At 46.4% G+C, this 22,895-nt stretch overlaps 9 protein-coding genes across 9 annotated transcripts; 5 read left to right on the forward strand and 4 right to left on the reverse strand.

Moving 5' to 3' along the window:
• Positions 1 to 1,243: 1,243 nt before the first annotated feature.
• On the reverse strand, positions 1,244 to 6,968 carry SPPG_03883 (uncharacterized protein). Its single transcript, XM_016752132.1, has 13 exons — positions 6,360 to 6,968; positions 6,044 to 6,297; positions 5,898 to 5,990; positions 5,612 to 5,835; positions 5,414 to 5,544; positions 5,282 to 5,348; positions 5,084 to 5,217; positions 4,947 to 5,027; positions 4,690 to 4,879; positions 4,056 to 4,621; positions 3,862 to 3,994; positions 2,322 to 3,786; positions 1,244 to 2,252 (listed from the first exon to the last, which is right to left on the reverse strand). Exons 1-13 carry the CDS (start codon positions 6,863 to 6,865, stop codon positions 1,369 to 1,371), a joined length of 4,728 nt encoding a protein of 1,575 aa, XP_016608809.1. The 5' UTR covers positions 6,866 to 6,968; the 3' UTR covers positions 1,244 to 1,368.
• A 70-nt stretch (positions 6,969 to 7,038) lies between these two features.
• On the forward strand, positions 7,039 to 7,961 carry SPPG_03884 (uncharacterized protein). Its single transcript, XM_016752133.1, has 4 exons — positions 7,039 to 7,149; positions 7,214 to 7,291; positions 7,360 to 7,499; positions 7,569 to 7,961. Exons 1-4 carry the CDS (start codon positions 7,065 to 7,067, stop codon positions 7,809 to 7,811), a joined length of 546 nt encoding a protein of 181 aa, XP_016608810.1. The 5' UTR covers positions 7,039 to 7,064; the 3' UTR covers positions 7,812 to 7,961.
• Positions 7,962 to 8,124: 163 nt separating this feature from the next.
• On the forward strand, positions 8,125 to 11,259 carry SPPG_03885 (uncharacterized protein). Its single transcript, XM_016752134.1, has 12 exons — positions 8,125 to 8,199; positions 8,268 to 8,369; positions 8,435 to 8,625; positions 8,709 to 8,928; positions 8,992 to 9,111; positions 9,174 to 9,378; positions 9,453 to 9,688; positions 9,755 to 9,883; positions 9,948 to 10,055; positions 10,140 to 10,370; positions 10,439 to 10,645; positions 10,724 to 11,259. Exons 1-12 carry the CDS (start codon positions 8,176 to 8,178, stop codon positions 10,973 to 10,975), a joined length of 2,025 nt encoding a protein of 674 aa, XP_016608811.1. The 5' UTR covers positions 8,125 to 8,175; the 3' UTR covers positions 10,976 to 11,259.
• Positions 11,000 to 14,896, reverse strand: SPPG_03886 (uncharacterized protein). Its single transcript, XM_016752135.1, has 18 exons — positions 14,728 to 14,896; positions 14,495 to 14,662; positions 14,187 to 14,407; positions 13,893 to 14,121; positions 13,746 to 13,826; positions 13,501 to 13,685; positions 13,347 to 13,430; positions 13,095 to 13,281; positions 12,744 to 13,036; positions 12,614 to 12,684; positions 12,412 to 12,556; positions 12,330 to 12,353; positions 12,057 to 12,273; positions 11,880 to 11,993; positions 11,713 to 11,815; positions 11,490 to 11,649; positions 11,289 to 11,423; positions 11,000 to 11,214 (listed from the first exon to the last, which is right to left on the reverse strand). Exons 1-18 carry the CDS (start codon positions 14,798 to 14,800, stop codon positions 11,062 to 11,064), a joined length of 2,643 nt encoding a protein of 880 aa, XP_016608812.1. The 5' UTR covers positions 14,801 to 14,896; the 3' UTR covers positions 11,000 to 11,061.
• On the forward strand, positions 14,888 to 15,995 carry SPPG_03887 (uncharacterized protein). Its single transcript, XM_016752136.1, has 2 exons — positions 14,888 to 15,378; positions 15,447 to 15,995. The coding sequence occupies exons 1-2, from the start codon at positions 14,943 to 14,945 to the stop codon at positions 15,863 to 15,865; spliced, it is 855 nt and encodes a 284-aa protein (XP_016608813.1). The 5' UTR covers positions 14,888 to 14,942; the 3' UTR covers positions 15,866 to 15,995.
• Positions 15,833 to 17,643, reverse strand: SPPG_03888 (uncharacterized protein). Its single transcript, XM_016752137.1, has 6 exons — positions 17,360 to 17,643; positions 16,846 to 17,296; positions 16,494 to 16,780; positions 16,373 to 16,413; positions 16,236 to 16,311; positions 15,833 to 16,164 (listed from the first exon to the last, which is right to left on the reverse strand). The coding sequence occupies exons 2-6, from the start codon at positions 17,017 to 17,019 to the stop codon at positions 16,023 to 16,025; spliced, it is 720 nt and encodes a 239-aa protein (XP_016608814.1). The 5' UTR covers positions 17,020 to 17,296; positions 17,360 to 17,643; the 3' UTR covers positions 15,833 to 16,022.
• Positions 17,644 to 18,077: 434 nt separating this feature from the next.
• SPPG_03889 (uncharacterized protein) lies at positions 18,078 to 18,767 on the forward strand (the record flags this gene model as incomplete). The annotated part of the gene is made up of 4 exons (XM_016752138.1): positions 18,078 to 18,238; positions 18,311 to 18,440; positions 18,504 to 18,620; positions 18,693 to 18,767. The coding sequence occupies 4 exons, from the start codon at positions 18,078 to 18,080 to the stop codon at positions 18,765 to 18,767; spliced, it is 483 nt and encodes a 160-aa protein (XP_016608815.1).
• SPPG_03890 (uncharacterized protein) lies at positions 18,759 to 20,670 on the reverse strand. The gene is made up of 8 exons (XM_016752139.1): positions 20,494 to 20,670; positions 20,336 to 20,432; positions 20,153 to 20,277; positions 19,885 to 20,088; positions 19,737 to 19,819; positions 19,616 to 19,681; positions 19,113 to 19,562; positions 18,759 to 19,044 (listed from the first exon to the last, which is right to left on the reverse strand). Exons 1-8 carry the CDS (start codon positions 20,527 to 20,529, stop codon positions 19,008 to 19,010), a joined length of 1,098 nt encoding a protein of 365 aa, XP_016608816.1. The 5' UTR covers positions 20,530 to 20,670; the 3' UTR covers positions 18,759 to 19,007.
• Positions 20,671 to 20,768: 98 nt separating this feature from the next.
• Positions 20,769 to 22,329, forward strand: SPPG_03891 (uncharacterized protein). The gene is made up of 2 exons (XM_016752140.1): positions 20,769 to 21,063; positions 21,133 to 22,329. The coding sequence occupies exons 1-2, from the start codon at positions 20,859 to 20,861 to the stop codon at positions 21,999 to 22,001; spliced, it is 1,074 nt and encodes a 357-aa protein (XP_016608817.1). The 5' UTR covers positions 20,769 to 20,858; the 3' UTR covers positions 22,002 to 22,329.
• The last annotated feature ends 566 nt before the right edge of the window (positions 22,330 to 22,895 follow it).

Genomic DNA, 22,895 nt, shown 5'->3' on the forward strand with positions numbered 1-22,895 from the left:
GGGTACTCCCGATAAATCAGTTAACATCGAACATGACGTGGATCGTCCAACATCTTCCATGGTGTTTCCTCTACTTTTCTATATATTGTACACTAGCTTTACATGCTTTGAAAATACAAAAAAAAACAGGCAGACTATTTTCTATGCATTGGCTAATGTTTTCTGCACATATACTCTGTAACATACCCGGCATTATTTGTTAATCTAGTCTAAAAGAAAATGGATCAAAGCGGTCGGCCATATCCCATTGATATTTGCGGGTTATACTTGCAGTCTAGGGATCCACGACGATGTTCTAATTGTAAACGCCCCGTGTATTACATAGTGTATTGGCAATAACAAATGTCACAACACAATACACCAGGGAATGAACCGGCGACAACCGGCTCGGAAAACCTAACTAACTACTACTAGGCAATTATACACGCAATACGTAACGGTTGGTTTTAACCGGATAATTGCCCACCACCACACACGGTCCCTACTAGGCCTTGATCTGGAACTCTTGATGGCATTGAAGCCAGACTCTTGCATCCAGGAGCGAATCGACTGGGCAGCGTCACAAGCCAGAGGATGTTCAGTAACAAAGGCTTGGAGACTAAAAACTGCATGTCAGAAGATGACCCGATGACAAGAAATGCAAGAAATGCCATCGATACATACCAACCAAGCTCAACTAATGTGGCAGCATAATAGTAGGTTTTGTTATCGGATCCGATTGGTTGCCACTGGTTCTGATCACGGTTGCTGTCGGGAGGGCGAGGTCCTCGACACCACCACATCGGCGTTCTCATGGTTGACCAAGTCGCGATGAGGTTGTGTGGGGCGCTATGAGGCTGCAATGTGGGTCGCAATGAGCGTTGTGCAGATGCTTTGAGAGTCGAGGGATAAAGAAACAAGAGGGAAGAAGACGAGGGGGGGGGGGGTTTATATAGAAAAAAGAGGGGATACATTGAGTCATGGAGCGTCATGCATGTGGCAACTGAAGCAGATGGCCGCAAGGGATAGTAACTGCAGTCATTCATGGCTGCATATTGGACCCGTTTTCTCATGATGGAGCATCTCTTGTGCATAGTTCATTTGCCTAAATCGAGGCATCTTACATTTCATTTCATTCGATCCAGTGGCTGCATCATCTGCAGACTGACAGTCTTTTTTGCCCACACACTATGTCCGCACACTACAGCTGCTTGTAAGTCATTCTGTACGGACTTGCATACTAGATAATTACATGGGACTATTCTTTGGTAAGCATGAAGATCAACTCAATTTTATTATGCTTACATCGAAGATACAATAGAGAATAAGAATTATTTTACAGTAATTAGAGTAACAATAGATACAATTCATACATTTTCCATCAGATCCTCATCCGTCCACTTCCCTTTGTAATCGCCCTAACTGGGGAACCAATTCCCTTTCCACATACCCGTTTCCATCCACTTCCACAAGTATCCTCGCAAAGCAGGCCATCTCCTTTGCATTTCCCATCGCGGTGACGGCAGTGCTTCCACCTTTACGGGGACTAGAAGAACTTCCGCTTAGGTCCCGTTCGATCATACCTCTGAGGACTTTTACCAACATGGCAAAACGAATTCGAAACGCGTTTAGAAGCTTGACTATTTCTCCCTCTCCTTCGTGCGGACTTTGTCCGCTGCTTGCCTGTCCATCGCTCATCCCCGTAATTTTCCGTGCAAATTTCAGCGCGATTTGCAGCATACCTTCCACCATACCCATCACGGGCTTTTGTTTGGCTCTCATTAACAATCGCCACTGTATTCGGTCCAGTGTCATGTGGTGTAGCTTGTATACCTCTTCCAAATCCATTCCGCTTGTTTCTCCCAAACCATTGTCAGTTTCCCGATCAAGGATTCGCTGAAAACCCTCCCAAACCTCTCCAATTCCAATCTCATATCCATATCTCAGCAGCCCTCCAACAAATGCACGCGCCTCCCAGTGTAAATGCACGGCAGCTTTTCTATCCCTTTCGCTCCAGGATTTCCATACCGGATCCCGACTGTCAGGATCTCCCTTCATCCACGATTCGCCAGCACGTCGTGTATCGCGCGCTGGACTGTTTCGCCACCACCACTCACTGACGCAGACCCGATCCAATGCTATTCGAACACGTTCGAGGACCAGCATAAATTCAAAAATGCGATCATACTTATGTGCGGTAGATTCGGTCATGACGATATCAAACGGCATTGGTGCCGTATATTGAAGCCGGAGAAAAGAGAGGGCGTCCAATGCTACGCAGTTGAATAAGATATTTAGAGTGACGGTACGAAAAATCCTCAATGGGACGAGCGATAATTTACCTCCAGCGTTTCTTTCAGTAGCTTTGCCTTCAAAAGACAGCTTGCCGATATCACCATGGACGTCACCATGTAGGTGTTCTGGCACAACACCTTGCAATGCATCTGATAGCTCTCCAAATCCTGGTGGCCAGTGGCCATCGGTACGTCCGTCCACATCAACACCGCCACCCTCCTCGAACAGGGCTTTTGTCAAGCGCGTCAAAAATAGGCGGTCGCCCAATAATAGGTATCGTCCGGCGATTCCCAAATGCGTTCGGATGCCTGGGTATAGAGCGTTCATGACGGCTTTTGAGATCAACGTACTGAAGGACGAGAGACTCGAATGGAGTGTTCGCATGGTAAGTATGGACAGAGAAGATTCAACTGATATATCGCTTCCCCACGGGACTTCGTTTGGCAGGTTATTCTCAAGGAATCGCGCAAAAGAGAATGTTCCGGACAAGGCAACCGTCGTCTTGGGAGGATCCTCATTTGTATCCAGCGGCGGAAGGGATTCTTGCTTCGAAGTCTCTTTCATCGATTCGATAGTAGTTGCTCCAACCGTTCCAATCGCGTTGGCGTGATCCCCAGACGGTACGTCATATTCAGGACCGACTTCGGTCTCGACCGTCTGTGTCGCCGCTGGCACAGCCGCGACACTATGCTGGGCTTGACCAAATCCAGGAGCAAAGAAGGGCGATAAGGACGAAGGGTCGAGCAACGCATTCAGCGATCCCATCTCCGCGAGATTCGGGACGGTATTGTATTTGTATAGCGAGGGAGCGCCCGCGTCATCATTGGATGACAATGTATAATTGCTGGGATGACTTGGAGGTGGAACGTCTGAGCTTGTGATGGTGTCGAGCGCATTGGGCGACGACTCATTCTCCTGCATCAGTTCAGCAGTGGGCACCGCTTCATCCATAATTTCCTCCGGTGACGGAATTGGCGTATCAACCTCGGCGGTAACTGAATGCTCACTTGCAGTCACAAAGCTCTCATCCGGCGCTTCTTGCAATTCTTTGAGCTCGGTCTCTGCCGACCGTTCTCCATTCTCATGCTTCGCATCCAACTCGACCCTTTCCCCCGCGATTACCCTGGACTCGTACGCGGCATTTATAGATTCTTCTACTGTACTCCACCCACGTTCCAAAACTTCTCTCCTTTTGTCACCAAGCATCAATCTTTGTCGCTTCCATTCGAGAAGTTCTTCTTTCTTTTGTATTTCCCTCATCCTCGCTTCATGTTGTTCAATCATCCTTCTTTTCTCCTCTTCTACCAGTCTAAGTCGCTCATGTTCCTTTTCAACCTCTTGCTCTAGGTGTTTCTCTGCTTCTGCCTTTGCTTGTTCCGCATGAGCGCGTTTGAGTGCATCGCGCTCAGCAAGAAACTCGTCGATTTCGGATTGCAATGCTCGTTTCTTCTGTACTTGTTCTTCCTTCGCCTTACGCATCTGCTCAGCTTTTGCATCCAACAGCCGTACTTGCTTTGAAAAGAATCATTGACGTAAATAAATGGGAACAATGTCAAGATGAAAGGTAATGCATGGCATCTGCCTAACCTGCTTCTTAGTTTCTTCAATCCGTTCTTCAATCCGTCGTGTTTCGCTATGCGCTGCCTCAGCTGTCGCCTTCTCTGCTTCCATGATTGTATTGTTCATTTCATGGATACAAAGGTCAATCGCTCGGCAGAATCTGTGCGAAAAGCAATGTCAAAAACATGATGGGGTTGCGCATACAAGTGATCATTTAGGACCTGAAAGCCTCATCCTCTTGCCAAATCCATCGCAAGCGTCCATCCTGCCTGAGTAGTGCACGAAGAGTTTTCCCCTCGTCCTGTAACCTGACCAGCGGGTGATCTCGCTGATACAACCGCAGCAACCTCAAATACTTTCCCGCGTGTAGTATCTCCTGCGCCAGTGACAGGGGGATGAAGGAGGGCGCTGGCGAAGCCTGGTTCATCTGCCATCCTGCTCGCCAGAACGCCTCACCACCACTCTGCTCTGGAATGTCCTTGTATTGGACGAAAAATTCCCCATACGGATCCCAAACATCTGTCATCTGCTCGATCAATCCTCCGAGTGTTTCGAGGCCGTCATCAGTTCCTGCGGGAAGGCCGAGCCATTGCTCAAACCAGGCAAAGTATGGGCGCGTAGTATGCTGGAGTAGTCCGAGTAGGATTAAGCGCAACAGGTGATCCCTCTTCGAGGTGCCCGCGGTCAGAACAGTATCAACTGCGCACGCCGCGTCGTATAGGCGGGAGAGGAGGGTAGCACCACGCGGGATCTGAAAGGTGCCTTCGGCGTTGTAGGATGGCGACTCCTGTAACAGATCCGATACTGTTATCTTACTATTCTCAATTGCCTGGTGCGCAATGTCAATCCACTTACACTACACTGACATATCTCTGTCAGAACCGTTAGCAGATAAAAAGGCTCATTGAGCGCATGGTACAATCGAATTAGCTGCAGATGCTTGCTGTCGTCGCCTAAACTGTCAGGGACAGCGACCAAGCAGGCTCTAATAAAGGACACGAAAGACGCCAGAGCATGGGCAAAGGCAAGACCAATTTGTCCGTGGCTTGTATGAACCGAGAACGAGGTTAAGACACTAATTCACAAACGGAACAATTGTAGTATTTACGTACCTTGTGTCATCTTCAATCATTCGCACTACGTGCTCCAGCCGTATCATATTTGTACCAATAGCCAAGAATCGCCTCAAATATCTATGTCGCCATGTTAAAATTTATATCAATGCCACAAGGTGCCATAGGTGACAAACCTCTGAAAGCTTGTTGCACTGCAGCCAAGTGTACGCAAGCGACCTTCGGCATCTTGGGAAATCCGGAACTCCATCGTTTCTGGTATGTACACGAAACTATCTGACTGAATGCCAATGATGAGGTTCATGACATCCTTTTTGCACCCATCTGCATTAGTTGGAAGATTCCAGTTTGCGGGAAATGAGACCCTTTCCTACCTTCAATAGTTGTTCCTGTTCCGCGACAAGGAGGTACTCTTCTCTGTTAAATTCATGGGAAAAATGACTATGATATCATTTGTTAAACGCTCAGTTCTACGATCATCAGAAATTGTCCTAGCACGTACCTACTTTCTGTAGATCGCGTCAAAGAGCTCAAAACTGGCTTCGCTGACATATGGAGATACCATGTGACGATCGGTCCTTCGCGCATCTCGATCTTGGTAATGCGCATCCAGCATCTCCCAACTCCTCAAGGGCGTCTGCGACAACCATAGTCTGCCGTGAGTTACGCGTATCAAGCAATGTTGCCCGCAATACCAAACTCACTATTAAGGTCTCGTTTTCTCTGCGCAGACTTGTCCAGATGTCATCGTGGTCTTCATATCCACTGTCATAGGATATGCGGGAAACTTGCGCGCTTCGTTGATCTGCTTCCTGTTCTCCGCTCCCTTCCATGCCTGACGACAAGGCCGAGATAGCTTGTGGACGGGTACCCAATCGTGGGAGCGCCATGTGCACCTCCAAATTCCAGACATTCCTAGGCATATTAACTGTGATTTACTGTTATATCTACCTAGCTGTCGATCATCACAGAGTATGCTATGGTACTTACTGGACGGATGAGTCAGGGCGCCAAATATAGTCCGCGTCTTGTTATCATCGTAAGAATCCCCCTTTCGAACTCCTTTCAGGAATAAAGAGCTACCTACGCCTTTTCTAAGACCTATTCCCGGGAGCGAATATCACGTATACTCATACCTTCCAAAACATCACGTTCCACAACTATCTCGTCAACGGCAGGTCTTAGTCCACTCTCAAAAACTGCTGGTGGGTATACAATATCGTATGGGTGATGACTCCGCAATAGCGATTCCATGGCCGGTGAATCGGTGAGTTGCAGATTGTATCTACTAGGCATCAAAAATGCCTTGTCGTTACAGGGATCTGATGTAGCTGATGAGTCATATTGAAGAATGTGGTTATATCGCGACGCCAGGACATCTTTTGCAAAGCTAAATGCAAGACTGTCAATTGTGTTCCGCGCTTGGAGTTTTGAAGATTCCTTTGCACTGACCTGCTCAAGTTAGGAGAGCCTTTTTGAACATTCCCCAGGCTCATAATGAGCCATAGGACTGCCAGCTTTTCTTTCCATGGAATAATCTCAGCACTGCTTCCTTTGGCAAGTTCAATTGTATCTCGATTCTTCTCCGTATCGTCTATATCGAAATTCCCACAATAGAATCCAATTTTTTCTAATAACCCCTCCAGTGCATTTGCCGAGTCAAAATTTCGGTCTTCTCTTAGTTTGTACAAGATAGTCGCCACCCGCTCTTGTAGTTTGCCTGTCCACGCTTCGGGTCTAGTGGAGCTGAAGTTGGTATGAATCCGGTCATCGAGGGTATATGTGAAGAACGTCGTAAGGTATGGGGAAATTTGACGGATAGTCGGGCGTTGGCCGGTGAAAAGAGTATCGGCTGTTGGGACCTTTGACGGAGATGGGTGGAGAATCTTGGTACATAGATCAGCAAATTCAGGCAGAAAGCTCCGGGGTAGTGGAGCCTCTGTTCCTGTGGCCAGCATCGTCAATACGAGCGTGTTGGTAGCAAAAGCAAGAGAGAACAATCAGCAATGTTTGGCTTATTTTCGCTGTAAACCATGGCAAGTCATGTCAACAATAAAGACTTCAAAGGAACATGCGCGTTGGATCTTGGTCGGACACTTGAATGTCCACCCAGTGGCACAGGTCACTGTAAGGTTCTTAACTTTTCGCACCTCCAAAATGTCAAAAAAGCCCCCGCCAACCTCGGCTTCCCCTGCAAATACTTCCAATTTCCTCGATGTACCCGACATACCTCCCTCGCACAGTATGTATTTTGCCACAGCTCACACCAAAACCAACTGATCTAACATGCAAATGTGTTTCAACAGTACCACAGTCCTTTCTCATAGACTCAAACCCCAGCGCAGAGCGTCCACGAACCTTCAAACCACCAGTGCCATCCGCATGTATGTAACAACTGAGCTTGTGATCCTCCCGACACGACAAGCAAATGCTCACCCAGGCATGTCTGCAGTGCTTTCAAAAGTAGCAGCATTTCTTCCACAAATTGACGCTGCAAACAGTCAACTGCTGCAAACAATACAGCAAGACAGCGAAAAACAGAAGCAAGTCGATATTGAGAATGTTGACGATGATGGACAGTATATACAAATGGTATGTTTCTTATCGAAATAGCCAACCCATTGGTTGTACCCTTTTGATCTTGACTGTATTTTCATGTAGGATCTTGGAGTTGGAGTATTCGACACCCATCCACAGACATCAGTCCCGAACGAAAAAGACATTATTATCACCGGACGGCCAACGGTAGATGAAGATGAAAAACCTCTCATCGAGGTCATACAAAGGACCGAACAATCGGAAAGCGAGTCGGAATCTGCAGGTTCCGACGACGATGATAACTCGCAAGACGACTCAAATGACGACTCGAATGAAGATTCAGAGTTGGAGAACGCCAGGGGCTGATGAATCTTTAGACTTGCAAAGTAGCATAGGACCATCACATGTAAAAACGCAACCCGGCCATCGCTATGCGCGGCATGACGATACCTGTTGAATGTACATAGCATGATATATATTTCCAACCAATATTCGTACGCTATCAACTGGGAGTGCTTTTGACTGACAATCTAAAAACGAACTCTTGAACCTCGCTTATTGCGGACTAAATGATCCGACCCCGTATCTCGTACTTGACTCAAAGACGATTAGCTAAGCCGATGCGCGTCCGAAGTCGATGATCTCCGCCAAATAGCGTGCATATGCCCTAATCCGATCACCACAAAGTTGACCGCTCTTGTATCAGAACAAGAGCATCTATAAACCGACAATGAAGTCCGTGCGCAGGGCAAAGGTATATTACCCATACCCAAACCAGCGCTTGGCGTCCTGTAGGTTCCTAAACTCTACTTCGCGTTGCAGTTAGCCCCAGAGACACCCCTCGTTGGCCGCACAGCATCCACGCACTCCCTACGCTCCAATGGACCAGAAGGAGACGCCAACGGAGCAGATGACTGGCTACCGGTATGATTATCATGTGAACCATCTCTCTTGAGCTGGATATCAGCTGAAGTTGGGTGACCGTGCAGCCAAAGGTCCTTTTGAAACCCCCGGGACAACTACAACTCACCGACACAGAGCTCAATGAGGAGTTTACACGAATACTGAACGCTAATAACCCTAACGCCCCTCAAAATATTGCGCGATTCAATCATCGTGAAAAAGCGTTCAAAGCCAGCCCCAACGTGGATCATCTTGTGGTACATTTTGAGTTTGATGGGTGGGTAGAGTGATGCTAGGCATCTACAAAATAGGAAAAGCGTACTTGAAGAAATGCAGTTAACGCTTGATGATTGGCTGCAGTTATCTAAATTACCGGAATGTTGACGAATCATCCGCACCACCTGAACCCAAACCAGAAGAGGCCGTCGGCCAAGAACAACCGACAACCGAAACTGCAACAGAGCCACTTCAATCCGCCGATGGAGAGAAAGCCGAGGACGAAAAGAAGTCCAAAGGCCCGCTTCGAAACCAGTTTAATTTCAGCGAGCGTGCATCGCAGACTATCAACAACCCCTATCGGGTAGGATTACGTTGCCGTTTAAATGAAAATAGTGTCACAGCCTTATGCTTTCTTGCATTTAAGGAACGATCAACGAATACTGAGCCTCCACCTCAACGCATCTTTAGCGATACAGTTAACCAATGGTCTATTTATGATGCCTATTTGGAGGACCTGCAACAAAAAGAAAAGGCCAAAGCAAAGGTATACTCTTCTTCTTCCATTACTGACTGCATTATAAGCCGCCTTACAAATGTGCTTCTCAGGGTGGAGGAGCCAAAGGCCAAAAAGATGAAGACAAACATATTCTCCCAGCCGAAGCACATACCGAAGATGTTTATTACAAAAATGCGGACCTTCGGAAATCTCTCACCATTGTCGAACGCATGGCAAATCAAAATACGTTCGACGATATTGCGCAGGATTACAAGTATTGGGAGGATGCCTCAGATGAGTTAGCTGGTAGCAAAAGTAAGTCCCTTCCAACTGTGATTTGACCACATTCTTTGTTCATATACCAATCGAACTCTCTTCTTTAAAAAAAGCTGGCACCCTCCTCCCTCTCTGGCGTTTCGTCTGCGAAAAGGAGAAACGCAAACAAGTCACAGCCCTCTGCTGGAACTCTCGTTTCTCGGATTTCTTTGTAGTCGGATACGGATCGTATGAGTTTTCCAAACAGGGTCCAGGCATGATTGGTGGATTCACACTGAAGAATCCGTCCTACCCCGAGTTCCTGTATGTAACCGATACCGGAGTCATGTCCCTTGATTTCCATCCCCAGGTAACGGAACGAGCTTTGAATATATTTGCTGACGGTTTTAGCCTAACTGTTTCCTTTTTTATTCAGCATCCTTCCATGATTGCTGTGGGTCTTTACGACGGATCCGTCGCAGTGTATAGCTTGCAAGAGAAAGGCAATGGCCCAATCTTCAAATCATCTCCCAAAGGCGGGAAGCATACCGACCCTGTGTGGCAGGTAAAGAATGCAATGAAAATGTTTATAGTCTCTCGGACGAGCCCTTACATACTCTCTTTGGTAGGTATGCTGGCAAAAGGACGATTTAGACGGCAACGCAAACTTCTTTTCCATTTCGACAGACGGTCGAGTAACGCAATGGACATTACTCAAGACCGAACTTGCGCACACTGTAAGGATCCGCCCACCAAAGATGCGATATTTTTTCTGTTCATACTTTTGTGAGCAAATCTCCTTAACATTGTTCGAAATGCAGGACGTCATTAAGCTCCACCTTGAACTGTCTTCGCCCCCGACTGCAACCCAACAACCCACCACCGACCCACTGCACACAGAAACAACAGATGACCCGCTCTTCAACTTGGCTGGCGGAAGCAGTTTTGACTTCCACAAGAAATTGGATCACCTCTTTGTCGTCGGAACCGAAGAGGGAAGGATCTTCAAATGTTCAAAAGAGTACAATAATCAATACTTGCTTTCATTTGAGGTATGTTTACCACCGTGAATGCTGCCAATTGGCGTAGCTGACTCTAGTGCTCTGTTCTGATTGTGAAGGGCCACCAAATGTCTGTATACACAGTCCGGTACAACCATTTCCACCATAATATCTTCCTGTCTGCGAGTGCCGATTGGACGGTCAAACTTTGGGATCACGATGAAGAGAAGCCCATCATGAGTTTTGACCTCAACAGTAGTGTGGGAGATGTTGCATGGGCACCATACTCGTCGACTGTGTTCGCAGCTGCAACGACAGATGGAAAGGTATGTTATTGTGTCCATATAATATTCTGGGTATAAGCGATACTGATTGAGCCTTAAAATCAAATGAAACGTATAAAGGTTTTTGTTTTCGACCTGAACGAGAACAAATACGAGCCGATTTGTGAACAGCAAGTCGTCAAGAAAGCCAAGTTAACCCACATTGCGTTCAATCCATTTGAACCTGTTTTACTCGTCGGAGACGACAGAGGTGCTGTTATCAGTCTCAAGCTATCCCCCAACCTCCGAAAACGTAGCAAAGACCCCGAAGACGAGCCAACAAAGCTCAAAAACATTTTGTTGGTCGCTATGGGTAAACCCCCAGCGGATTAGTTCATAGTATGCAAATAGATTCGATGGTGGGAATAAATGCCCCACTGGCCCGTCGATTTACACGTAACGGGGCAAACAACTGTCCTTTATTTCTTTACTGCACAGTATGCATGAGTGACAACACCATTAGGGAAGCATGTGAATACGCTGTTGGCGATGCGTTTAAGACAAATGGGGCACATTCGATCATCAGTGATACGGATGCGCTTGGTTGAGTAATGCGTTAGGCGTTCTTGAAACTAGAATCATGATTGAGTGATCAGGTTGGAAAGGCAGGGCTCCAGATAGCCAAACTATGCTTGAAATCACGTACTTGTAGGCATTCTGCTTTAAGTAAATTCTTTACGACTTCGTTCATATTCCGCGTACGATGCATGTCATGCAAGCAACGTTGAAAGTATCCGAGCAGAGCCTTCAGTTGGATCGTTCCCGGGAGCATTGGTAATGCCTAAAGGGTAATTCGGGGGCGTTACTCAACATAACGCTACCTGACGTAAGGACATGTGCATACTACCTTTGTTGCATCCATACTTGCTCCATAAACTCCCAAGAATGTCATAACGTCGGCTAAAGGATAGTCACCAGCTTGTACCATGTTAAGGTACAGCTGCAAAAGTATGAGGAATACGTCTTGAGATTCAGGGTCATCCGGGTCATAATGCTTTTCGCAGTAGCTAATGCCCCAAAATGCGTTAATCATTACAGTTCATTCGCCAAAGCTGTTCTAACTCACGTACACATTTGCCATGTGATAATTTCGAACTTTCTCAATATATATTCGCAAGGCTTCCTCATGTCTCTTGAGTCTACTAAGAACCATCGCACGTTCTTCATATAAGGCTGGGCAACCAAGACGGCATAAGGATATATTCCAGCTCCCGGTTGTTCATAGAGTCCAACTTACCATCAGTAGGGAAGCTAGCAAGTGCCTGTTCCGCGTGGTAATTTTGCGATTCCTCCAAAAACGCCGCCAACTTTCTGCGCAGCGTCCAAAACGACCTCCCGTCTTCGGTGTTATCTGATTGACATCCACATTAATTGTTTTCATAAGGCAACAGTGTGGGCCATAGAGATTGCTTACCCGCCCCAGATCTCTTGGGTAACATTGGCCCATCATATCCAGTCTTTGAGGAAAGGTCTCGCTTCAATTTCGAAAGATAGCATGAAATCAGCTGGTCGTGCAGCTCAGCATCATGGTCGTGAAGATCGTGGATAAGGTATTCCAAATATCTGATGGCGAAGTCTTCCGATATCGTTTCCAAGAAGCTTACGATGCCCTTTCGGGCTTTTGGGCTGACCTGGTTCAATATACTTGAGTTCCTCATTCACGGAGGGGTATAAGGAAGATAGCTACCTCATCATAGTGTTCAGTGAAAATCTGAACAGGCATCAATCAGAACCGGTTTATTGAAGTTGACATAGCAGCAGACCCTTACCTTGATACCTTCTTCTGAATCTCTCTTCAGAATCCACGCAGCATACTCCAAAATGAGGTCCAGATTATCCTCAAAATTAATTCCATGCAAATACGTGACCATCTTTTCAACCTCGGCCGCAGTAGACTCTGGAGAAGATGCTTTCCTAAAGCTTTCAGATGAGAAAGATTTCACCCTATAGCCCTCGCACCGGCGATTTTACCTCATAAGGAAATCGAGCGCATTGCGATGTAGTCCTTTCCCTCGATAGAGATCTACTAATTCATCATATTTCTACATGACGATCCCGTCAAAAGTCGGATCATAAAACAATCAACATTCCATGAGCGTACCTGCCGCTCCAGCAAAAGCTGCTCACTTTCCTCCACGTTGCATGCATTTGGTACCCTCAATAGGGAACCTACCAAGGCTTCATTGATACTTAAATACACTTTCAGTAGTGTGGTATCCACCACTTCAGATAGGTACAGTGTGTCGGCTAAAACAGGATATTGAGCTTGGAGCGCCGAATCTGGTGGTTCTGCCTGTTTCATGCCAGCGAGGTATTCTTGTTGCTGTCGAAGTTTTGCAAGGACGGCACGTTGTTCGCTTAGGTAGTTCATCAGGAGGTACATTGCCTTCTTGTCTTGTTCTACTTTAGCATCACGGCTGCTACCAACTTTCAAACAATGAAAATCATTCACCTGAAGGCGCGGCGGGTTCGGGTGTGCCCCCATCTGGGTCCGGCGGTGACAAGTCGGGGTAAAGGTTGATGACATCTAATGGGGAGGCCTGGAGCTCCTTCAGTATGGAGAGAGCTTCCTGGTACTTGTGTTCGGTAGTGAAAATGTGGTGAGCGTACATGCCACGAACTCGAATGATGTTCGCAGTCTTTGGAAAATAAGATCTCAATAAGCTCAAATGATCAAAGCAATCCATGCAAGAGTATTATGAACCTTGTCTTCCTCTGTGGGAAAGTCCAACTCTTCAATGAGATTTTTAGCTTCAGCGAACTGACCGGCGGTCACCAACTGTTCAATCTACCAGCAAAGCAGTTGTAAGCCATACAGTACCATGGATTCGAACGGCCCACATTTGCAAAAACACTACCTGGTCTTCAAAGTCCAAAGGAAGAAGGCGCCATACCGAAGCTTGACTCGCCACCAAAATGGATGCGCCAAAAATCATCATATTGGCGTTGGGAAGGGGAATGGTTTGGACCAGAGTATTCGATTGCGTCCTTCGAACCTCCAAATGACCCGTAAACAAACCAACTAAGTAGGGTGACCACACAGCTGACATGTATCTGGTGAGTAACTTTTCACAGACACAAGACCGTTACGGTAATCACATACCAACAGCCTCTGGTCCACTGGACCACTCGACACGAAGATCTTGCGATACTTGGCCATTATGGTCAAGAGCAAGGGTTGTATCTACATTTTTCCAAAGATCTCTATCAGTATCCGTTGATAGGACAAGTTGGTCGGTATCGCACATACTGTCTTTTGTAGCAAGTACTCGATCCCCGGAAAAAGGCGTGACTAAAACACTACTCGTTTTGACTGGTGCAAATGATCCCAACGCGGCAGTTAACGACGTCCGGAATGAATACAGATCCTTCACGGCACCGGTGGTGACATCGACACAGGAAAGACTTCTCGCGAACCCAATGTAGAGACGTTGCCCAAGCCAAAGCATAGTCCTCGGGCGATCCGATAAGGTCACTTCCTACAAGAATATAGCCCTGCATTGGTTTGATGGCTTCCTCTCTTTGGACATGGTAAAGTAGCCACCTTGTCCAATACAACATCTGATCCATTATACTTGATAAACGATACTTTGCGTTTCGTAGCAAAACAGAATCGAGACTCTAGTTCCGAATTCGCAGAAGTAGGGGATTCGGACTCTCCAAATTGCGCCGCTACAGGTGCCGCTATGAGCGTTACTCCCTTTGCCTTTTGTATCTGTGTCCGTACGGCTAGAGTTGCAATCTCATAGACCGTAACAGCGCCATCTAACAATCATTCCTGTCATCAGTATGTGCACATGCTCAGACGCCTTCTAACGAGGTTCTTGTGACGAGGGAACAAACGGTACACACCAGATAGGACAGCCACGTCTCCCGTCCCAGGAATAAGACACAATTGGTCAATCCCCTTCCGAGATGAGCTCACTCGAGATTCTGACAGTGTTATGGTAAACACTGGGTCCTCTTCAATGCTGTACAGTAATAAAGAGCCATGGTCCGTTCCGACGATAACCTTATTTTCTGTGGACAAGAGTAACGGTGAGCAGGTAAACCGCCAAGATGTCTACACATGCAAGTTAAAATACCATAAGCTTGTATACAATTTATCTTTAATGGGAGATTCTCCACAATCGGTTGGTTGTGGAATACGTTGTGCATTGCTCATGCGTCATGTAATGATGTTTTCATGTTCGGTTTGCTGGAAATGGTCAAACGGGCGAAAGCTGCGGGAAAGGTGGGGGACGCGTCTCCACGACACACAGACCTCTGGAAATTCACCCACCACATCTCTCCCTACATCATGGCCAGCCGGTCCCAAGACGTTACGACTATGCCCGTAGGCGGTCTGCCACTCCACATTCTCGGTCTTAGCACCCTTCCTCCGTCTCCAGCGCCTATTCAGGTTGTGTTCTTTGCTCATGGCCGCCTGAATACAGCCGCTGCTTCACTCTCCATTTGTCAAGACATTTACTCCTACCTCCCCCCGTCAACGCTGATGGTGACCTTTGACCAAAGAAATCATGGTCACAGAATCATACATTCCCTTGCAAATGAGTCCTGGCAAAAGGGCAATGATAACCATGCTATTGATATGTGGGCTATTCAGTATGGAACAGCACGGGACGTTTCCTACTTGATGGATGTTCTCCCGGCATTCTTGGGTAGGGACGTAGAAGCCTGGGGGATGTGTGGTGTGAGCTTGGGCGGTCATGCAACACTGTTGGCTTTGGCAAATGGTTTGTGCCTGTTTGGCGTTTGCGTTGCATGAATGTGTCCTGGCTAACGTGGCAGTCGTTCTTGCCAGACTCACGTTTGCAGACGGGCGTTTCCATTATTGGTTGCGGAGATTACCTTACCCTCATGACACACCGCTCCCAAAAAAGTACTCCACAGATCCCTCTACCTCCCGCTTCAGAGAAATACATCAACGCTCAACTCTTGTCGGCTCTCCATGCTCATGACCCAATCCATCGTGCACACGCTTTTCGGGACAAGGCTTTATTACTCTTGAATGGTGGAAGCGACAAGTTGGTTCCAGCTTCTTGTAATGAGAAATTTATTGGCAAACTGGGTGCCGTCATGGATCCTGAGAGGTTTCAAGTGGTCGTTGAGGATGGGGTGAAACATGCTGTGACAGAGACCATGAAGGAACGATGTGGACAATGGCTGGCCAGGTGGATAACCACAGGTGAGAAGGACAATGGAACAAAATCTAGAATATAGCATATAGATGGAATGACTACCGTAGGGTAAACCTTGCTAGCAGCTTTCAAAACCCGTGCTATATAACAAGATAGAACCACCCCGCATGGAGCATTTGTGCAATCCAATAGAATGAAATACACACCGCCCACAACAAGCGTGCAAACATATCAACCCACTAACACAAAAGCGGAATTTTCTCCATCTTTGCTTGCCATGCCATCTTCTCTTCCAACAGTTTCTCTTGCGCTCCCGGCGGGCGAGGCTCGATCGGGATATCCTTGCGTCGTTCTATGAGGTCCTCAGTACGAACTCCCTCGCTATTAAGAAAATTCGATACGGGTGTTCAATAAAGTTGTGTATGGAGATGGTGGAGGAAAAGGGTACGCACCGTTTGTCCCGTTGTTCGAGTAATTTTGGATCGATTTGGTTGTCGGACGTAAAGGACATCATGAGAGAAGGGGGACCTAATAGTTGGGAGGGTGGATGTAGCCTACGGGTAACGATTTTTCAAAAATAACACCATACCGTATGGTAAAATATCACCTCGATCAATCTGCCATAAATGCCTAACATAGACACAGCACAATCAAGACTCGTATGCAAACCACATTAAACGCGCAAGTAAGAACGCAAAACAAAGATTTACCATGTCTTTCCATAGGTATTCACCACCTTACTCAATTCCTTCCTCTCAATTTCTTCATGCACGGCAGCAGGTACGAAGCGCGAAACAGGTAAAGTCAAAATCCCGCCCTTGACTTCATAAGTATGCGAATGCCAATACACTTTTTCAGACTCGGGGAGATCATTGTAGAGTTTAGATGAGATAATGTACTCGACGCCAATGAGTCTTGCATCTTTTTCGGGGCTATCGTATATTACGCATTGAAGCATATCTGAACTTAGATGCGAGCAGTAATGGTGAGCTTCAACCTACAAGTTTTGTTTTTAGTGTTTTTGTGAACTCTAGGATAAATAATGATGGGTGTACATTTTACCTGACGAGTCATATCATGCGCATACACATGAAACCCGCAGAGATGGCGACAGATTTGTTCAAGAGGTGTAAAACTTTGAACAGCTTTGGCACCGAGACCCATGGCGGTTGTTTCGAGGGAGGGTTCCTCGCCTGGGACCTTATATCCATCACCGATCATTGTTATTATAGTCATTTGATAGTGTAGAGGTGACAGAAACTGGCACTAGCTACTACACCAGGGAATAAACCGGCGACAACCGGTTCGGAAAAGCTAAGCTACTACTAGGCAATTATACACGCAATACGTAACGGTTGGTTTTAACCGGATAATTGCCCACCACTACACGCGGTCCCTACTAGGCCTTGATCTGGAACTCTTGATGGCATTGAAGCCAGACTCTTGCATCCAGGAGCAAATCGACTGGGCAGCGTCACAAGCCAGAGGATGTTCAGTAACGAAGGCTTGGAGACTAAAAGCTGCATGTTAGCCAGATGACCCGATGACAGAATGACAAAATGCAATCAGTACATACCAACCAAGCTCAACAAGTGTGGCAGCATAATAGCAGCTTTGTTATCGAATCCGATTGGTTGCTGCTGGTTCTGATCACGGTTGCTGTCGGGCGGTCGAGGTCCTCGGCACCAGAGCAGTATTCTCATGGTGGACTGAGATTTGTTGGGCGGATGCTTTGAGTCGAGGATGGGTAAAGAGGAAAGAGGGAAGAGGGAGAAGGTCCCCTTTTTATAGACCTTTGGCATGCGCCTCACCGCAGTTTAAAAAAAAAGCTACATTAGCATGCCACACTGCAGTTTGGAGAACATTAGCATCCATGCCTCCTCACCGCTTTGAGCAATGATGGGGGTTCTGATTATGCGATATGATTAACCGGATTATCCGGATAATAATGGGTCTTAGTGCCATTTTCAATCACCACCACACTATGTAACATAGATGCCATACCGCAGCCGCTCCTCCCGAAACAGGTTTCTTTGGTTCATTCTCAAGTGACATGTTTAGCTCGAAATGATCAATCCTGGGTACTTGGTCAACCCCACAACCAAAACCTTTGCCCAAAAATGAGAACCTTTATAAATACCTACAGAACGATGAACCTTCACAAACGCTCACGTCATCAGTATTCCTCGACACGTGACACTGTTACCATGCCTACAAATGACCCATCCGAACCAGCAACTTGAACAACCCGACCGTGCTGGTTCTCGGCGTTGCACCCCATCCCGTTTTTCATGATGCTTCGCCCACTCTGTCGTATGCGGTTCCGGCCTAACCGCCTCACACAGTACAGATTCAACACAACCGAGGCCGCCATTGTTTCGCCTCCTTCTAGTGCATTCGTGACTCCTGCGCCAGAGGTACCAAAGCGGTCGGGTGGGGGATTCTTTCGTGGGGGGTAATGTACACCTGTTTTTTGTTGCTTGCATGCGTGTGGGTATTAGCATGTATGCTCATGATTTGGAAATAGCATTATTGGATTCCTACTGGGCATCACACTCGCGGGCGCCACATCCTACGTGTACCTCCTAGACGAATACCAACAGAGTTCAAATGCATTATTATCCAATGTAGAGGATTTGGCGAAATCGACTGCAAAGGTTTGGACTCGCTTTCGATCATGTCTTGTGGTTGTTTGGCTTATGGATTTGAATGACTGTTAGTTGCGTGATCATACCCAAAAAATCACGACACTCGAAAAGGATTTGAATGGATTCACGCAAAAAGCAGCGACAAAAGGGGATCTGCAAGCGCTGCGGAATGAACTGTTGAAATTGATTGTAAGTTTATAGTCATGTCAGTTTATTGGGCAATTGGGGTATTAATATTTTTTTTTGTTGATAAATGTGTAGGATGAAGTCAATGTCTCGCATTTGGAATTGAAAACGCATGTATGGGAGATTGAGCAGGATGTAAAAGGGAAATAGATACTATGATGCACGGTGTTCCAAATGCTCATACATTGGATCCATTGAATGATGTTTTACGGGGATAGACGAAGCGGTGGGTACTTTTCGCAGAGTCAAACCCGCCCCAAACATGCCATACACGCACTATCTCATCTACATGTGCACGATGTTACCCAACAACCTTCCACCCCTCATCCCAAACAACTCTACACACAACCTCTCGACCAACTCCACACCGCTCCACAACACCATTAACCGTCAGTCCATCCAACCGCATCGCCGGTCCCAACAAATCCTAAACCAAAAAAAAAGCATGAATAAAACACAAAAACCAAAAAAAAAAAAAGTGCAAGATCAACTTACAATCCTCGGTCCATGAACAAAAACATGCATAAACCCCGTCCCATCGGTAACAAGCATCGAAAACTCAACCCATTTACTTTCATACACTGTAAATTGACGTACATACAAGGGAAGGTGGTCCATGAGTTGGACACGCAGAGTATGTGGATGAGTCTTGACCAACTGTTGAATAGGGGTCGTCGATATTTCTTTTGGAGCATGGAGGTGTAGGTTTGTGAAGGTCCAACCACATTCAAAACATCCCCTTGCAAGGCCTTCCATTTCTTTTCCCGATCTCTCATCCGATCAATCTGGTCTCCATCATTCACGATCGTTATATGACTCGTCCTAGTTCGCATTTTATCACCATGTGCAACGACTTGTAATTTATTATAACGGGACACGATGCGGAGGTTCCGGAGGTGGATATATGTATCCTTTTGTAACGGTGGATCCATGGGTTCTTGGTCCCTAAACAAAAAACCATGAGCTTATAAAACGTAAAAGAAATATTGCGTGCGTACCAGAGTGTGACGAGTAATAGCATGTCGGGAGTAAGACGGGTATATGGGATCATCTCTATTGGAAAACTAGCATCTCATCAGTTTTTGAAAAACCAATAAACAAACACGAATACGAACGTACTGTATGTTTGGATTGGTTGTGTAATCAGTAACGACTAGTTCTAGTGGTTGACCTGGATGGTCGGGTTCATTAATATGAAGCACCTAAAAAAAAAATCATTACCAACCAAAACCCCTTAAAACGAACACAACACAAAAAAACTCAATACCTGAGCATACAAATCACAAAACGTATCAACATCCTTTAAACTCCCAACCTCCAATACAGGTCTCGTATACGGAAGCGGCATCGTTCCAGTACTACTCGACCCCCATTCTCGTAAAAAGGCTGCGATACCGTTTTCAATGATTTGGAAGCAAAAGTCGGGGCCTTTGAGGGATAGACCTTGGAGTTTTGAGTTATACATTTGGACCTACCCAAAAAATTCATGTTATTTGTCAATCATGTAAAATGACAAAGGGATGGATATGGTTTACCTTGATGGCGCATTCGACGACATTGCCGTATTGGACTTCTGGCAAGTTTTCTAGAGAATGAAAGATGTTGATACTCAAGCCTTCTGGGTAGGTCGGATCGGCAATATGGACATGACACATGTAATCTTAAAGTATTGTTAACGACATGTACGGAATGTGATATAATTGGGAAATGTTGGGTACCGGTTCCATTTGTTTTGCGGGGGGGTTTAAAAGCTGTGACGATACCGTAAACAATGCATGTCGTGTGAAGGGTTAGGTCGGATAAGGGGGTTGCATTCTAGTTGCAAAACGTTGCAAGTTTAGATTTTGATACCGTGATGAGTGGGCGGGGTACGTACTGTTGTAGAGAGGAGTTTACGGTAGGAAACGTCCATTTGTGTGCTGGGATGCCCAGGGAATGGCTACCCAGCCGCCCTTACAAACCTCCTATAATACCCGTAAATGAACTATGCAGGGAGCAGGGAATGCCGTGAGGGGAGGATGAAGCGAAAGTCTAACGCAACAACGAAAAACACGTCGAGAGTCCGAATGGACTGGACATTGGGAGACGAGGATGTGTCAGCAATAGATCCACGGATGAGATGACGTTAATAAAGAACTCGAACATTCGTAATAGTTTTCTAATTTGCATTTCAATATCCTCATTCCTCTTTTTTTGCAATTCCTTTTTCCGCATGTACCATCTGACCCCCACCACGCACACATGCCAACAGCCGATTGGACTCTCATCCTCTGCATACTAGGCGGAGGAGGGTTAGCCCTCCAAGCCGGAATGAATGGCACACTGGGTACACTTTCGCGAACAAAACTCTTTGCATCATGTTGGTCATTTGGGAGTGGGTGTTTGCCGCTTTTGATTTATTTTTTGGCGACGATGCGGGGGGTGGAGATTTCGAGGGCATATCATGGTATGATATCTCATTTTGCGGAATGACTCGAATGTTTTTTTGGATTGTGGCTAATTGTGATGAGTTTAGATGCACCTCTCTATGCACATTTCGGGGGTATCATGGGAACCATCTACGTTGTCACAATCGTCTACCTCGCACCCCGTCTCGGCGCAGCATCCCTACTCAGTACAGCCATTGCATCCCAAATGACCACTGCATTACTATTAGACCATTTTGCGTGGTTGGGATTAGAGAGACGGGAGGCGAGTGTAGGGAGGGTAGTAGGTGTTTTATTGACCATTTTTGGTGTGGTTGTTATGATGGGGGGTCTCGAGTGGGTACGTAGGGTACTCCGATCCGATCAACGGCCAAAAAGTGATGAAGAGCATCAACAGCAGGACATGGTGATGGGAGACAGTACGAAACCCGATCCGATAGTAAATGAACCCACTACCACCACCACCACAACAACAACCAAAACGCAACCCAAGAAGCCAGATTGGACACTCTTGTTTTCTATTCTTGCTGGTACCTCATTAGGTCTCCAAGCCGCCATGAACGCACAACTCGGGCACTATTCCACACCCGCATACAGTGCCCTATTCTCTTTTTCCGAAGGCTTTATACTTCTTCTACTGTTGTTTTTATACGATGTGACGATGGGACCTACATCCCGTCTCGACCCACCATGGACACTCAACATTGTGACGACAGTACCCTACTGGGCCTGGCTGGGTGGATTCCTTGGCGCCGCCTACGTCCTCATCGTCACCATCGCTACACCTCGTTTAGGCGCCGTAACAGTCCTAGGTACATCTGTATGCGCACAAGTCATTGCAGCGGTCTTGTGTGATCATTTTGGGATTGTGGGATTACCGGTGCAGAAGGCGGGGTGGGAGAGGTGTGTGGGTGCTGTTGTTGTTGTGGGGGGTGTGGTTTTGATTACCGTTTTGTAAAGTGTGGATGAAGGGGGTTTTTACACAAGTTTTATAAGTATTTATGGGGTTCTTTTTACATAACGCTGTTTGGTTGGGAAACATGATGTAACGACCCCCTCTGTCCCATCGTATGAACCCCCAACAGTTAGGAAACCCACATAAACTGCAAATGTAAAAAAATCCCTAAAATCGATGGGTTTTGGATGAGGGGTTTACTTGTGATTTTTGCATTCTGTGGTTGCCTACAATCTCCCTGCGCAACAAGACTATGATTGGGAAAACCCCAACAGACAGGAAACCCACAAAAACCTCCAAATGTCAAAAATCCCCAAACGTTGAATATTCCCCCACAAATCCAACAACCAACAACAAACCCTTATCAAATAACGATTCCATTTAAACAATCTCACAAATCAACCCACCACCCCTCCCAACCCTACCAACCCAACCCCGTCCAAAACAATCCACAAACCGTCCAACATCAAGTCTACCTTCCTTCCAAACACCTTCCAAAAAACTCTTATCGGGAAACACATAACGACCTTGTCCGTCATATAAACCGTTGTAAAAGTTACCGATACATGTCACGCCAGATGGGAACCGTTCATTGTACCGATCCCAAAAGGTTCAGATAACAAATACGACAAAAAGATCAATGTTTAAACAATCTCACAAACCAACCCACCACCCCTCCCAACCCTACCAACCCAACCCCGTCCAAAACAATCCACAAACCGTCCAACATCAAGTCTACCTTCCTTCCAAACACCTTCCAAAAAACTCTTATCAGGAAACACATAACGACCTTGTCCGTCATATAAACCGTTGTAAAAGTTACCGATACATGTCACGCCAGATGGGAACCGTTCATTGTACCGATCCCAAAAGGTTCAGATAACAAATACGACAAAA

This window comes from Spizellomyces punctatus (genome assembly GCF_000182565.1).
Source record: "Spizellomyces punctatus DAOM BR117 chromosome Unknown supercont1.6, whole genome shotgun sequence".
Lineage (NCBI taxonomy): Eukaryota > Fungi > Chytridiomycota > Chytridiomycetes > Spizellomycetales > Spizellomycetaceae > Spizellomyces > Spizellomyces punctatus.